The following is a 13,257-nucleotide window of genomic DNA, read 5'->3' on the forward strand; positions in this document are numbered from 1 at the left end:
TGGAAAGCTATATATACAACATATTTTCAGCAAAGAACAAATATATATATTTTCAGCAAACATATTTTCAGCAGAGAATAATCTGTAATTCTGTTGTATCGACAGTTTATTAATTAGTTAGAGAAATCCTTCATTTCCATAATTCAAACAACTAGCAAGTCTGTCATTGGAAAAGCAGCGGAGATTTCGGTAGACAACTTAAGGTTTTTTTGAACTAGTATTGAAACACAAAGAGCATGAGAGCTATAGCATCGATCTGTTCCCTTTGGGTAACAGGGCAGATGACATTTCACTTTTCTTCTTCTCCTCAACCCGCCGTATTCTAGAACGGAAAGCTACTTGTATAACACAAGCTGCTTTATGACGCCGCCAGCTGGAAACTATAGTCCTCAAGTCGCTGGCCATTAGAGCAAAGGCTTCAACTTCTGTATGGGTTTTCAAACTTTTGGGAGACATTGGGAGGTTGGATAGGTTGGCGACGTCGGAGAGTTCCAACCCCCAATCTAGAAGTTGTTCTCCATAGAAACTACCTCCCTCAATACACTCAACGCTTCCTTTACCATTAATGGTGGTGAAGTTCCATATGATGCCTTGTGTTATGAAAAGCATCACATCAAGTGGTTCGCCCTCCCTCACAATGTAGCTATGCTTATTGTAATGCACTGGCGTGAGATAGTCGCATATCATCGATTGTAACTGTGAGCCATTTGGTCCTTGAAGCTGTGGCACCTACCAGCACAAGCAAAACAGGAGTAACGAGAACGCTACTGTCAAATACGAAATCATTAATTTATCTGAAGGTGTATATATAGAAATTCATTGTCAAGAATTAAAACGGCTTGTAAAATTTAAGGAAACACATTAGTTACTACTTTCAATCCTAAGAATTACAATAATTAAGCTTATATGAAGAGGTAAATTTAATCACTTAACCATTACTTTAACAGTCCCCCTCACGTGTGGGCTCAAACTTTCTTTTAATAATAGATGAGGCCCAACACGTAGAATATTTAATTTAAATTTGGTGAATTGACGGAGTCAAGGTTCGATCCCAGAACCTTTGGCTTTGATACCATGTTAAATCACCAGTTATCCTTAAAGCTTAAGTTTTTGTGATAACTGGTAATTTAATATTAATAATAATAATTAAATGATTAAATTTATTATTTTTATTATTTAAAAAAAAACAAAAAAAAAATTGATAATATTTGTTATTAGAGTAATGGATATGAGTTTAAATTTCACGTTTCAGTTAAATATTTTACAAAAAATTAATTTAATCATATAATTAATATTAAAAGAAAAATGTGAATGGTCTTGATCAATGTGTATGCTAAAATGAATCAAGAACGTGAATGGTCTTGAACATATGCTAAAATGGATCGGGTTCATGCAAAGATCGATGCAAGTAGCTAGTAACTGAGTTATTGGCTGAATGAGACATCCATACCATGTCAAGCACTAGTCACATTTATACTGTTACACCAGAATGACTATTCAATGTTATAATTGGAGCCCCTAAGTTATTTACAAAACCTAGTCTCATATTGTGCCTTACTTAATAAGGAACCAATGTGAAACTTAGCATTGATGCAACACCTTCACCTTCCATCTACTTAATGTGAGACTTAATTAACGTTCTACGGTGTTATAATCGATTTTCTCCACTCAAATCTCAAATGTCCTCATCAAGCCCACATCATATTGCAATGCTCGAGGGCCATATGATATTATTAGATTACTCTATACCATTTGTCACAATTTTGAAAAGCGCTCACTATATTTAAGCTATTAAGGAAGACTACACTTACTCTCACTTTTTTACGTAATTTTTTTACACTCATAAGTGGCTTTTAAAACCACGTACCAATAGATATGAAATGGATTTTTATTGGATTTTGATCCAATTGTAGTTTTAAAAGTCACTTATGCATGTGAAAAAAATTATATAAAAAAAAAAAATGAAAATAAGTATAGTATTTCTCTATGCTATGACGTACTTCAAAATAACTACTCAATATTACAATTAAAACTTTTCAAATATAATTACTTACCAAACATATATATATATATAGTCTCACCTAATAACGAATAAATGTGAGATTTAACATCCACGTACGCAGCACTTTCACAATTTACTCAACTTAAAAAAAAAATAAAAATAAAAATAAAAATGAGGAAGGGGACTAACTTTTCTTATTAATGGTAAGCAGATATGGCACTTGGTGTTCCTTCCAAGTCCCATGGGAAGATAAGGCAGCATATTATGCACGTCAACATCTTTCTTTTCTTTCAGCAGGCGATGAATTTCGGACATGATCTCCTGTTTTGTAGTAGGAGAGGGCTGCAGGTTTCTCTCTATCCACAACTCAATGTCTCGCTCTTTAGCTTTCATAGTCTCCTTTGCCTTTTTATTCTCAAACCACGTAGATGTCTCGAACTGCAAGAAAATCTGCAATGGGACCACTTCAATTTATCAAATTCTACCGATAAATTATTATTTATTTCAAAACTTAAATATGATAAAAATGAAAATTTTAATTAATTTAATTATCTAATAAATATTTTAAAACATAAATTTAGCTTTTACAAACTCAAGGTCGTTCGAAAAATAAATGAACCAAACTTCTGAACATTCAATATACGACTCGACTCGACTCAATTACAACCCTACCTGACCTACCTATAGTATCTTTAAAAATGACTATATTTTTTTATTCTTATATTTAATAGTTAAGGAAATACTTTTTTAGGAAAAATAAAAAATTATTCCCTAATTTGTTTTAGAAAAGAATCACTCCTTAGGTTTTATTTACTTTAAAAATCACTTCATGTGTCAACTTTTTAATTTGTTCAAATTGCTGATGAAGTGTATGTGACCTGATCAGCTAGCTAGCCAATCGCCAAAATACTAGATATGTATGTGTATATGTATGGACAACAAAAGGCACTGTTTCGTCTGTCCATAGTCTATAATACATAACATCTCCTGAGCTGCATAGCCTTTTTAACCCAAAAACTTTAATGTTGATCTCACAAACTAATAAAGATTTTGTTAAATGAATGTTTCTTGGCCATTCTATTGAATTGATGTAGCTCAAGCAATGTTTCAAGAAACAAAATAAAGATAAAAAGGGGCGCACCAAGATTAATCTTCGAAAAGAAAAAAAAAAAAAAAATCAAATAACAAACAAAATAAGACAAAAGGAATAAAGATAAAATGATGACGAGTAAGTGTGAATAACCATATTGTTTCGTTAATTAATCTTCAAGGTTGGCCTTTTAGATGACTTATCTGATCATAAAGCAAAAGAAACTGCGTCCTATTATGCGTATAGAAAACTAGAAACCATCCTTAATGATCACACACAAAATTAAATAAATATGGGAGGGAATCTTTATATATATATATATATATAACAATTCAATATATATGTATATATATGGTGAGCGCGCACCAACCTGCAAATTTCCGATGAAGTACAAAAACAGTAACATTCCAGAGATTGCAATACTAAATGCGAAGCAATTTTCCCAGAAAGCCGTACTTGTTTGAAGGTTTTGACCAAAAGAACTGCAAAAATCAAGGAAACAATAATGTATTTACTATTTAGTAATTAGTAATATAAATTAAGACTAGAGCTAGCTGTATGTAGGACTCAACATACGCAAACAGAAGCCAAGATCGATCACAACCCCAAAATAACAATACCTACAAAGACCATCATCTAAACAATGAGAGCTGTATATATATATATATATCTTTTCACGTAATTTCATATTTGAGCTGCAATTGAGCTAATTGGCTTATCAAGGATTTCTTCTCTTCTTCCGTTCCTCTCCCCCCCCCCTTTTTTCTTGTTTTTTTCCCCCTATTTTCTTGTGATCACGACAAAAACATCTGAATAAATGCAATATAGTCTTAATTTAGAAGTAAAAAAAATTGAAATATCAGGAAATGCAGGATATTGCACAAACTCCTGTTATATCATGTTGCACTCTGCATGGTGCAGCAAATGTACAAGATCAACCGAAACTCTTCCATTTTTTTAATTTAGCCTTGAATGATATGTTTATTGATGACAAGCATATAAAAATTGTTGTGGAATATTTAATGATAAAGCTAGCCTAATGGGCATACCTCAAATTTCGTAAGCCCCACCAAAAACAGTAGGAGAGCTTCTGTGGAAAATTTGTTGACGATACGATACCAGATTGAAGGGCTAAGAGGAATATTCCAAAATCAAAGAGGGTAATATTTGGTGGACTTACTGGACAATAATAATTTAAAAATGTGTAATTTCCTAAACTATGTTCGCATCTCAAAGCACTTCTGGTACATCCAATATGACTTTCACAAGCTATTTGCCAACAAGCCGTCTCTTGTTCGATAGAAAAAAAGTACCAAAAGGCACCCAACACCTACAAGGCCAGCAAGTCTCTTAAAGATCAGTAAATTTACAGGTATCCAAACAAAAACTAAAGAAAAATATTAAAAGAAGGTAAGAACACTGCAGATATATATGAGAAAATACGGGTTCCATTTAAAAGGACGGAGACAGTTATACGATATTGAGAACATGATATAAATGGTCTAGTTCGAGGTTAGTAGACCCTACACTTTCCGTGGAAATGCCAGAGGAAGTTATGCACGGCCATATTTTGTTTAGTGATTTTCATTTCACTACAAATATTTTATGCAGGGTTCAAATACAATTATAAGAAGTTAAGGTAGCTCTTGTTTAATCAAAATAAATATGAAAGTGCAATTAAGTACAACTTTTTAGTGGAACTAATTAATGCATGGTAACCTAAAATAAATCATGAGATGATCATAAGTGTCCTAAGCCAATTAGTACTATAGTTTTATTTTTATTTTTCTTTTATTTTTCTTTTTTATTTTTATCTTTTTTTTTCTTTTAAATCAATGGGGAAGGGAGAAAACTGAGAGTTTTATTTTTCTTTTAAGGCTCAGTTTGTTTTGGCATAAAATATTTTTCGTCATAAAATATTTTTAGAAAAGCCATTTTACAGGAAAATATTTTACAATAAAAACATTTTCCGGCATTTGGCGCGCACGGAAAATCACAAATATTTTTTATATTTTCATTTAATCATATTAACTTATAAAATGTAATTTTTATTCACAACTAAAAATTACCGACTGTGACTAACCCAGGACCCGCCGGGACCCTACCTATACCTTACCGGGACTCGTCGGAATCAACTGAAACCTTTATAGGACCCACCCAAGACCCGACAGGGGCATTTTTGTAATTTAGTGTTTAATATGATTTTGCGTACACATCAAATACCGGAAAATGTTTTACAGGAAAATGTTTTCATCTAAAAATGTTTTCCAGAAAAATGTTTTCTGCTGAAAATATTTTCAGACGTTGGGGACCCGACTGGGACCCACCTGATTTTTCGTACAAGACAAATACTAGAAAATGTTTCTAAGAAATCATTTTCAAGGAAAATGTTTTCCGCCGAGAATATTTTCCGCCGAGTCCCGAGCAGGTCCCTTTGGGGTCTCGGGTAAGTCCGGTCAGGTCCTGGTCAGGTCCCGACGGGTCCCGGTTAAATCCCAAGTAGGTCCCGACGAGGTCCGGGGCAAGTCTCGGGCGAGTCCCAACAGGGTCCCAAGCGGTTCCTAGGCAGGTCCCGGTCAAGTCTCGACGAGGTCCCAAGCAAGTCCCAGTCAAGTCCCGAGTGGGTCCCAGTCAAGTCCCGAGCGGGTCTCGGTCAAGTCCCAAGTGGTTCCCGGGCAAGTCCCGGTCATGTCCCAGGCAGGTTCGGGCGGGTCCTGATCAGATCCCGACGGGTCTTGGGCGAGTACCTGTCAACTCCCGAGCAGGTCCCGATGGGGTCCCGGGCAGGTCTCGGTCAAGTCTTAGCAGGTTTCTGGGTGGGTCCGGTCGAGTCCCAAGTGAGTCCCAAGCGGGTCCTAGGCACGTCCCGAGCGGGTCCCGGTCAAGTTTCGGGTGGGTCCTTATCAAATCCCATGGAGGTCTTGGTCAAGTCTAGGCGGGTCCCGGGTAGGTCCTAATAGGGTCTCATGCAAGTCCTAGGTGGGTCCCGGTCAAGTCCCGGCGGGTCTTGGCAGGATCCGTTTATTTATCAATGAGATGCTCAAAACCGTAAACCATTTTTCGAAAATTAAAGAAGAATTTTCGGTCAAAGGAAAAATATTTTTTGTTGACTATTATTTTACGTCGCATCAAACGCCCAAAAATTCAGAAAACATTTTCGGTAAATCATTTTATGGTGAAACAAACGGAGCCTAAGTCTCTTCTTGAATTGAAAATTACCCTTTAAGCTTGTCCTAATTACATAAAGGAATAGAACTCGATCCTAGTAGGCGTGTGATTAAGTGTTAGGGTAGTACGACTTGGTTTCTAAGCCCTGCCTTAAACTATGATCTCGTGTTTATTTAAAAGGGTCCTTGTGTATGAAGAAAGCCTACACTCTTTGGCCGCAATTCAGAATTAAGGAGAAGGTCAAAGAAGTCTTTAGATCAAACTCTAACCGTCAAACACAAACTCAAAACCATTCTTGAAGTCCAAACCATCAATATAGCGATCTATTTTAAGAATAAACATGTTGTTTTGTGTTTTGAAAAAAAAAAAAATTGGTGCCATGTTTATCATGAAGCTCGACCCCTACGAGTTTTTCACTGCTACTGACATGATTATGAATATAAACTATTTGCACAATTAATGCATGAGTTTAATTAATTCATTTGACACCCAAAATAATGTTAATAAAAAAAAATGAAGGAAACCTTGATAAAATTCAAGCACTTATAAAAGAAAATTTAGAAGTAAGCAATGAAAAAATCAAGATGAGGGTAAAACGAATAAAAGAAAGGAATATGAAATTAATAATCAAACTTACATGACTAGCAAGAACATAGAGAAATAAGTTATATGGAGCTTCAACCGATGCATTCCTAATGAGTTTGCTGCCCGACCCGATAAGTATTTTTCGAGAGAGATGGATTCGCAGAACTCTAGGTACATATTGCAAAAAAACAACAGCGTTCAAGAAGTTCCTTGTGTTAAAAAAATACGAGCTAGCCCTCTCTGAGAAAATATTTGGAATTAACACCTGCACAGAATACAATGATCACGTGTCCGTAAGACTATTAGGTTGGGTTGGTCATTGTTTATTAATACCACGTACATATTCTTTGTACAATGATTTATATAGTGATAACCAACCAATGCAGAGTGATATATTATCTACTTGCACCTAGACGCTGCTGAAATTCTCATGATTTGTGCCACTGAAATATGGCAATAGTCACAACTAGAGCCGAATGATTAATTATATCATAATTGAAACCTCTGCTTTATAAGAAAGTGTTTTAATTAGTTGTAAATAGTTGACAAACTTAATTTTTTTTTTTTTTTTTTCTAAATAAATGAAGGAAAAAGTTACAGGAAGCGGTCTTTACCAGTCCTGATCCGAATGGAAGAAAGAATGGGAGGCTCTATGGGAATGCTTCCAAAAACAAGATAGGAAGCGACCCACTTAACTAAAGCACGTGCACAAAAGTTAGCATATCTAGACACTTTCAAAGCATTCCAACTAGGAAATGAGGATAAAACAATTAGCAAAGGACCAAAAAGAAAAAAAAAGGAGAAATTATTAATAGCTAACACTACTAATAGAGCATCCCCTTCAATACACATTAATGCATGGATGCTCCTGTATTGCAGTCTTCCCCTTAATTAGTTAGGCAGTTGAGTTTGTTATCTCAGTTAGCTTAGACCCACGTCACGTGTTTCAAATTATTGCAGTCTTCTGGTTCTTCTGGTTTTACCCCCTTAATTGGCAACAGGGGGTGCGTGGTTGGACCAGCCTAACTAACAACAACCCTTTGCATTGCTTTGCAAACCACCTTTATTATTATTATTATTATTATTATTATTATTATTATTATTTGTAACAATATGGGCTATATATATATATATATATATATATATATATATCAGGTTAAATAAATGGTCCAAATAAAAAGGTTGCACCGGCCGATGAAATGCTCAAGATATTGCAATGGATCTCAATTCGTAGTAAATAATGAGATTTTGTATGGGTGAAACAAATTTTCTAAATGCAATGCAAATTACAAATTTGATCAATAATTAAGCACCCTTGTCAAGTTGTATGGTTAACTAATTCTTTAATTAAATTTCTTCGTATTCTCTAAATTAAGAAAATAATAATAATAACGAGACCCTGTATCTAGTGCTTCTGCACCAGTTATACAGGAATGAAAACCTCTAGATGACATTTCTGATCTTTGAGAAAAAAATACCAATCGACCTTAAAGACTGGTGGTGTTTTAGTAAAATTGAAATCATAGCACTCACGATGCGCATGTGTGTGCACACTACGTTGAAATATTACATAAAACTAACAATATAAACCGGAAAATGCTTCTATATATGCATGGAATAAAGAAACAATTAATATTAATCATCCACAAGGCAAGTTTGATCAAAATATATGGCTTGCGCATCACCAAAGTGTTGCAATTGAGAAGCTTAAATTTGGTTAGATTTTATCCATGTCAAATTTAGGTATATGCTTTTCAAACACAAACATGACAAAATAATTAAAATTGGTAATTTTAATTATGATCTAAACATATAACCAACAATTAGCCTAAGCCCTAAACCCTAAACCACCCGTGATTGTAAATAATGGTGAGCGGTTAACAAATTTTGAAATTTGAAGAGCTTGTATAAAATAACATTTAATATTAGGCATTTACCTGTGGGAGGGGAAGAATAGCAAGCATGTCCAATAGGAAGTAGGACAACAAGTACCTCTTTGCTATTAGCCAAGCATCAGTTACTACCTCATTTCCTCCAGCTCCGTGTAAGCTCTCATTTTTGTAAGGACTAATAAATTGCAAAATGATATTCGCAACATAAATCATATCGGTGAGCGATCGGAAAGCAATAGCTATAATCTTTAGTTGTTTATCGAATGTCAGGCACTTGTTATCTTTATTGATCACAGGAACGTACAAGAACAAAGGGTCCAATGTTAAAGCAATCACACACGACAGTAGAAACATCGTGTTCCATTGTCGACGGAGTCGCCCCTTTGGCTGAAGAATTGAATTTGTCATTGTACGTATATATATCGATCCTGATCCCTAAACAGAATATAAGAAACAAATTATCAGATACTGATATTTTTCTTTCTTCAACACATGTACTTGGGTTTGGCTGCAGTCTTAGGTTGGATTGCACGGTTTGTAATTTTAAAAAGAGCCACCCCAACGGTAAAAACAATTATGGAGAAACTTAATAAATCCCTTTTGAATTCTAATTATTTTTGACATAAAAATAATGAGTGATGCTAGAATCATATTTTTATCTCACAACCATCTACAATGTTGACGTGACAGTGTCAATCAATCATTGGAAGTTGGATATGTCATTGTCAATAGAGGAAAGTTCACATTCCCCCCTCAAACTACCACCTAATTGACAATGTCCCTCCTAAACTTTAAATTGCGACAATATACCCCCCAAGCTACCAAAACATTATCAATATCCCCTCATTGACGAAACTACCCTTAGTAAAATTAAAAAAAAATAATAATAATACTAAAATTTCTAGAAAAACCTAAAATAAAAAAATAAAAAATAAAAATCTTTTATTAGAAAAAAAAAATTTAAAAATTTTGATTTTCTTTTTATATAAAAATTGAAAATTTTTCATTTGTTTTTTTTTTTAAAAAAAAAAAATGTTTTATTTTTATAATTTTTAAATAAAAATCTCCGTTTTAGAAAAATAAAATAAAATATTTTCGTTTAAAAAAAATAATTTTTTCGTTTTTTAAAACATATTTAGAAAAAATTAAAAAATAAAATAAAAATTGATTTTTTTTAAAATAAAAATTTCGGTTTTAAAAAAAATCGTTTAAAAATTAAAATTTTCGTTTTAAATTTTTTTTTTTTTTTTTTTGAATTTTAGGGGTATTTTTGTCATGTTAATAAATATATAGGGGCATTTTGATCTTTTTGTTAGCTTTGAGGGGATATTGACAATGTTTTGGTAGTTTGGGGGTACATTATCGCAATTGAAAGTATGGGAGAATATTGTCAATTGGGTGGTACCGTGATAGTTTGAGGGGGTATGTGAATTTTACCCTTATTAATATATATATATATTAATAAAAAAATAAATCTCCCCATCTTCAGACATTCCCCCAGCCCAAAAAGCCTATGCGTAGTTGAGAAATGAATTATATCTCAGCCTCCTTTACTTCATCTATAGTTGGGCCTAGCCCCTCCCCGCTTTAAGACTAGAGTTAATTAAGGATGCATTAATCCATGACGTAAATATGTTGGCCTTAGTCCTAAGACCAAAAGGGGGAGAAAATGGAGATTTTGGACACTTTGAAAATTTTCCTGTGTACAACGATTGATCGTCTTCTTGGAACAATCGAATGGTACTGTTGCTAATTAGCCCCTAACGATCAGATGTTGCTTTAGAACAATCGATAGATACGACACTAAGCTGAACGATCAAATCAATTGATGGTTGTCTGCATGTGAATAAGAATTGGCATACATCGATACAACTCGAACCCAATACATGACATAAAGATTGGCCAAATTAGGGTGATCCCTAACCCAATCAATTTAATCAAATAGGTTGAACCCCTTCAACCTTGACTCATTAATTTTGTTTTGAATTCGAGTTATGTTGAAGTATGAGTATAAAACTATAAGGTCAACCATAACCCAATTCATTTAATCAAATAGGTTGGACCCCTCAACTCTGATTCATTAATTTTGTGTTGCGTTCGTATCGAATTTTTAAGTCATGTCAAAATTACTAGCCCTACTACAGCTTATATATAGTCTTGTTTAAGGTATGACCAGGGCAGACCCAACTGGTCCTTTGGGGGTTGTAACCACCCCCCAAAAAAAAAAATTAAAACCCTCCCCTAATTTTTTTTTTAAAATATTCCGTTAAAATCATGTATTTGTGCCCCTAGCTCCCCCCCTCCCCCACAAAATTGTTTTTTATAATTCCCCAAACTAAAAGTCTAGTTCCACGCCCCCTGGGTATGACTTTTAAAATAGCAATTAAGATAACATTACCATTTACATTAAAAAATAAAAAATATTAAAATATTAAAAAAAAAAAAGCTAGGAAAGAAAGAAAATTTTGATGATAAATATAGTTAAGTCCCGTAAGCAACAAAATACTTGCAAGATGCGGAAAGTGCCTTCCAGACTTCCAGTCACATACAAATTAAATCCTTTTGAGTTTGAGATGTTTTAAAAGATAATAATCATATCTATAATATAAGAAAACGATATATATATATATATATATATATATATATATATATATATAAAATAAGAAGAAGAAGAAGTATAAGATGCTAACCTCGTCCCTTTGGACCCTTTCTATAGCCGTTGCCAACTATAAGAACGACAACGGTATTTAGATTCCTCCTGAAAAACAGGAAAATAGATTTTAAATCACTAATTATTCTAAAAAATCCGACAATCAACACTTTTCGAGAAAGAAAAAGGGGGGAGTAAAGTGCATGCAACCTCGCAGGTTGTGCATGATTTATTTCAGGGCAAAAACGTAAGACTCTGCTGCATAAGACATGATGATATGAAGCAGTAAACGATTTTGTAAAATCGCTTATATAGCATACTCAATGGAAATACTCAGACCAAGAAAACATTAACGCTTAATTGTCATCAGATACATATTTCAGCGCGTAAAAGGAACCCAAAATAAAATTGTCAGGTTGAATAGGAAATGTAATAAATAAATAGTTATAAATTTGTGTCTCCTTAGAGATTATATATATTATAAACAGTAAAATGAACCTGATAACCTCGAGGAAAGCAAGGGAGACGGGGACCTGGACAAATTAAGCAAACAGTGGCAGCAATTGGATTTGTTGTAGGATTTAAGACTCTGCAGCTGCAACTAATAAACAAGCTAGAGCAACTGCAGTCTGCCGCGGTTAAAGATATATTTTCGTTATCCTTCAAGTCTTCCCTTTTTGTTTTTTTCTCACAGGCATCCTTCAAGTCTTTCTCGGCAACCGATGAAAATTCCATGTTCATTCAAAGTCAAGCAGCCTATGACACTTATTACATCTTTACTTATTTTAAAAAATTAAATAGAGAAAAAGAAAAAATTTAATAATTTAATCAATAAAAATGTTTATTTTTATTCTCTTGTATTATTTTTTTTCTTTAGTAAATATGTGGGACTCATATATGGATTCCACATATTCAAATCTCTTTTAATAGTTAAGGACCTCTGTTCTAATATGCATGCTAAATAATTATTTATTGGGTTAAATATTTAATACTCTTTAGGGTTTGATAACTTTATTTTTTTTCTCTTGAGGTTTGGTTTTTATCACAAGAGGTCCCTGTGATTTTGATAAATGACCAAATTAGTCCATCTGTCAGTCGACCGTTAGTTGACCTAACGGAATGCCACGTTGACCAATCAGATGTTGACACGTGGCACCTACTTAATTTTTAAATTAAAAAAAAAATGTATTTAAAAAATTAAAAAAACAAAAAAAAAAGGAAAAAAAATTGGGGGTGGCCGAAACCACCCCCAGTGGGTGCTGGGGGTGGCTCGGCCACCCCATGAAGCCTAGGGGGTGGCCGAAACCACCCCCATTAGTTGACCTAACGAAATTCCACCTAGACCAATCAGATGTTGACACGTGGCGCCTACTTAATTTTGTTTTAAAATTTTTTTTAAAAAAAGAGGTCACCCCCATGGCCAAAGGGGGTGGCTCCAAATGGCCAAGAGCCACCCCCAATTTTTTTTTCCTTTTCTTTTTGTTTTTTTTTTTAAAAAAAAAAATACATTTTTTGTTTTTATTTAAAAAAAAAAAAAAAAAATTAAGTAGGTGTCACGTGTCAACATCTAATTGGTCCACGTGAAATTCTGTTAGGTCAACTAACGGAAGGACTAACTTGGTCATTTATCAAAACTAAGTTACATTGATTACTCACAGCGGTAGATTCTATTACAACGAATAATTAATTCAATTTTATAAACCCATATATGTACGGAATGTATTGTGGGAGGAACCACATCGCATCAATGGTTCTCTCCTCTCGAGAATAGCTCTTCAAATGTTTAAAAAACTCCTTACATTGGATTATACAAAAAAAAAAATGTAAAATAGATATTTGATTGGAAGAGCTAAAAAAAAAAGCTAAATGT

General features: G+C 33.8%; 1 protein-coding gene across 1 annotated transcript; it reads right to left on the bottom strand.

Annotated features, from left to right (window-relative positions):
- Window positions 1-243: 243 nt before the first annotated feature.
- Window positions 244-11,973, bottom strand: LOC132164752 (cyclic nucleotide-gated ion channel 1-like). Its single transcript, XM_088512839.1, has 8 exons — window positions 11,886-11,973; window positions 11,428-11,495; window positions 8,783-9,172; window positions 6,898-7,110; window positions 4,142-4,422; window positions 3,463-3,574; window positions 2,192-2,452; window positions 244-729 (listed from the first exon to the last, which is right to left on the bottom strand). Exons 3-8 carry the CDS (start codon window positions 9,143-9,145, stop codon window positions 244-246), a joined length of 1,716 nt encoding a protein of 571 aa, XP_088368965.1. The 5' UTR covers window positions 9,146-9,172; window positions 11,428-11,495; window positions 11,886-11,973.
- Window positions 11,974-13,257: the final 1,284 nt, after the last annotated feature.

This window comes from Corylus avellana, chromosome 2, assembly GCF_965113065.1.
Source record: "Corylus avellana chromosome 2, dhCorAvel1.hap1.2, whole genome shotgun sequence".
NCBI classification, from domain to species: domain Eukaryota; kingdom Viridiplantae; phylum Streptophyta; class Magnoliopsida; order Fagales; family Betulaceae; genus Corylus; species Corylus avellana.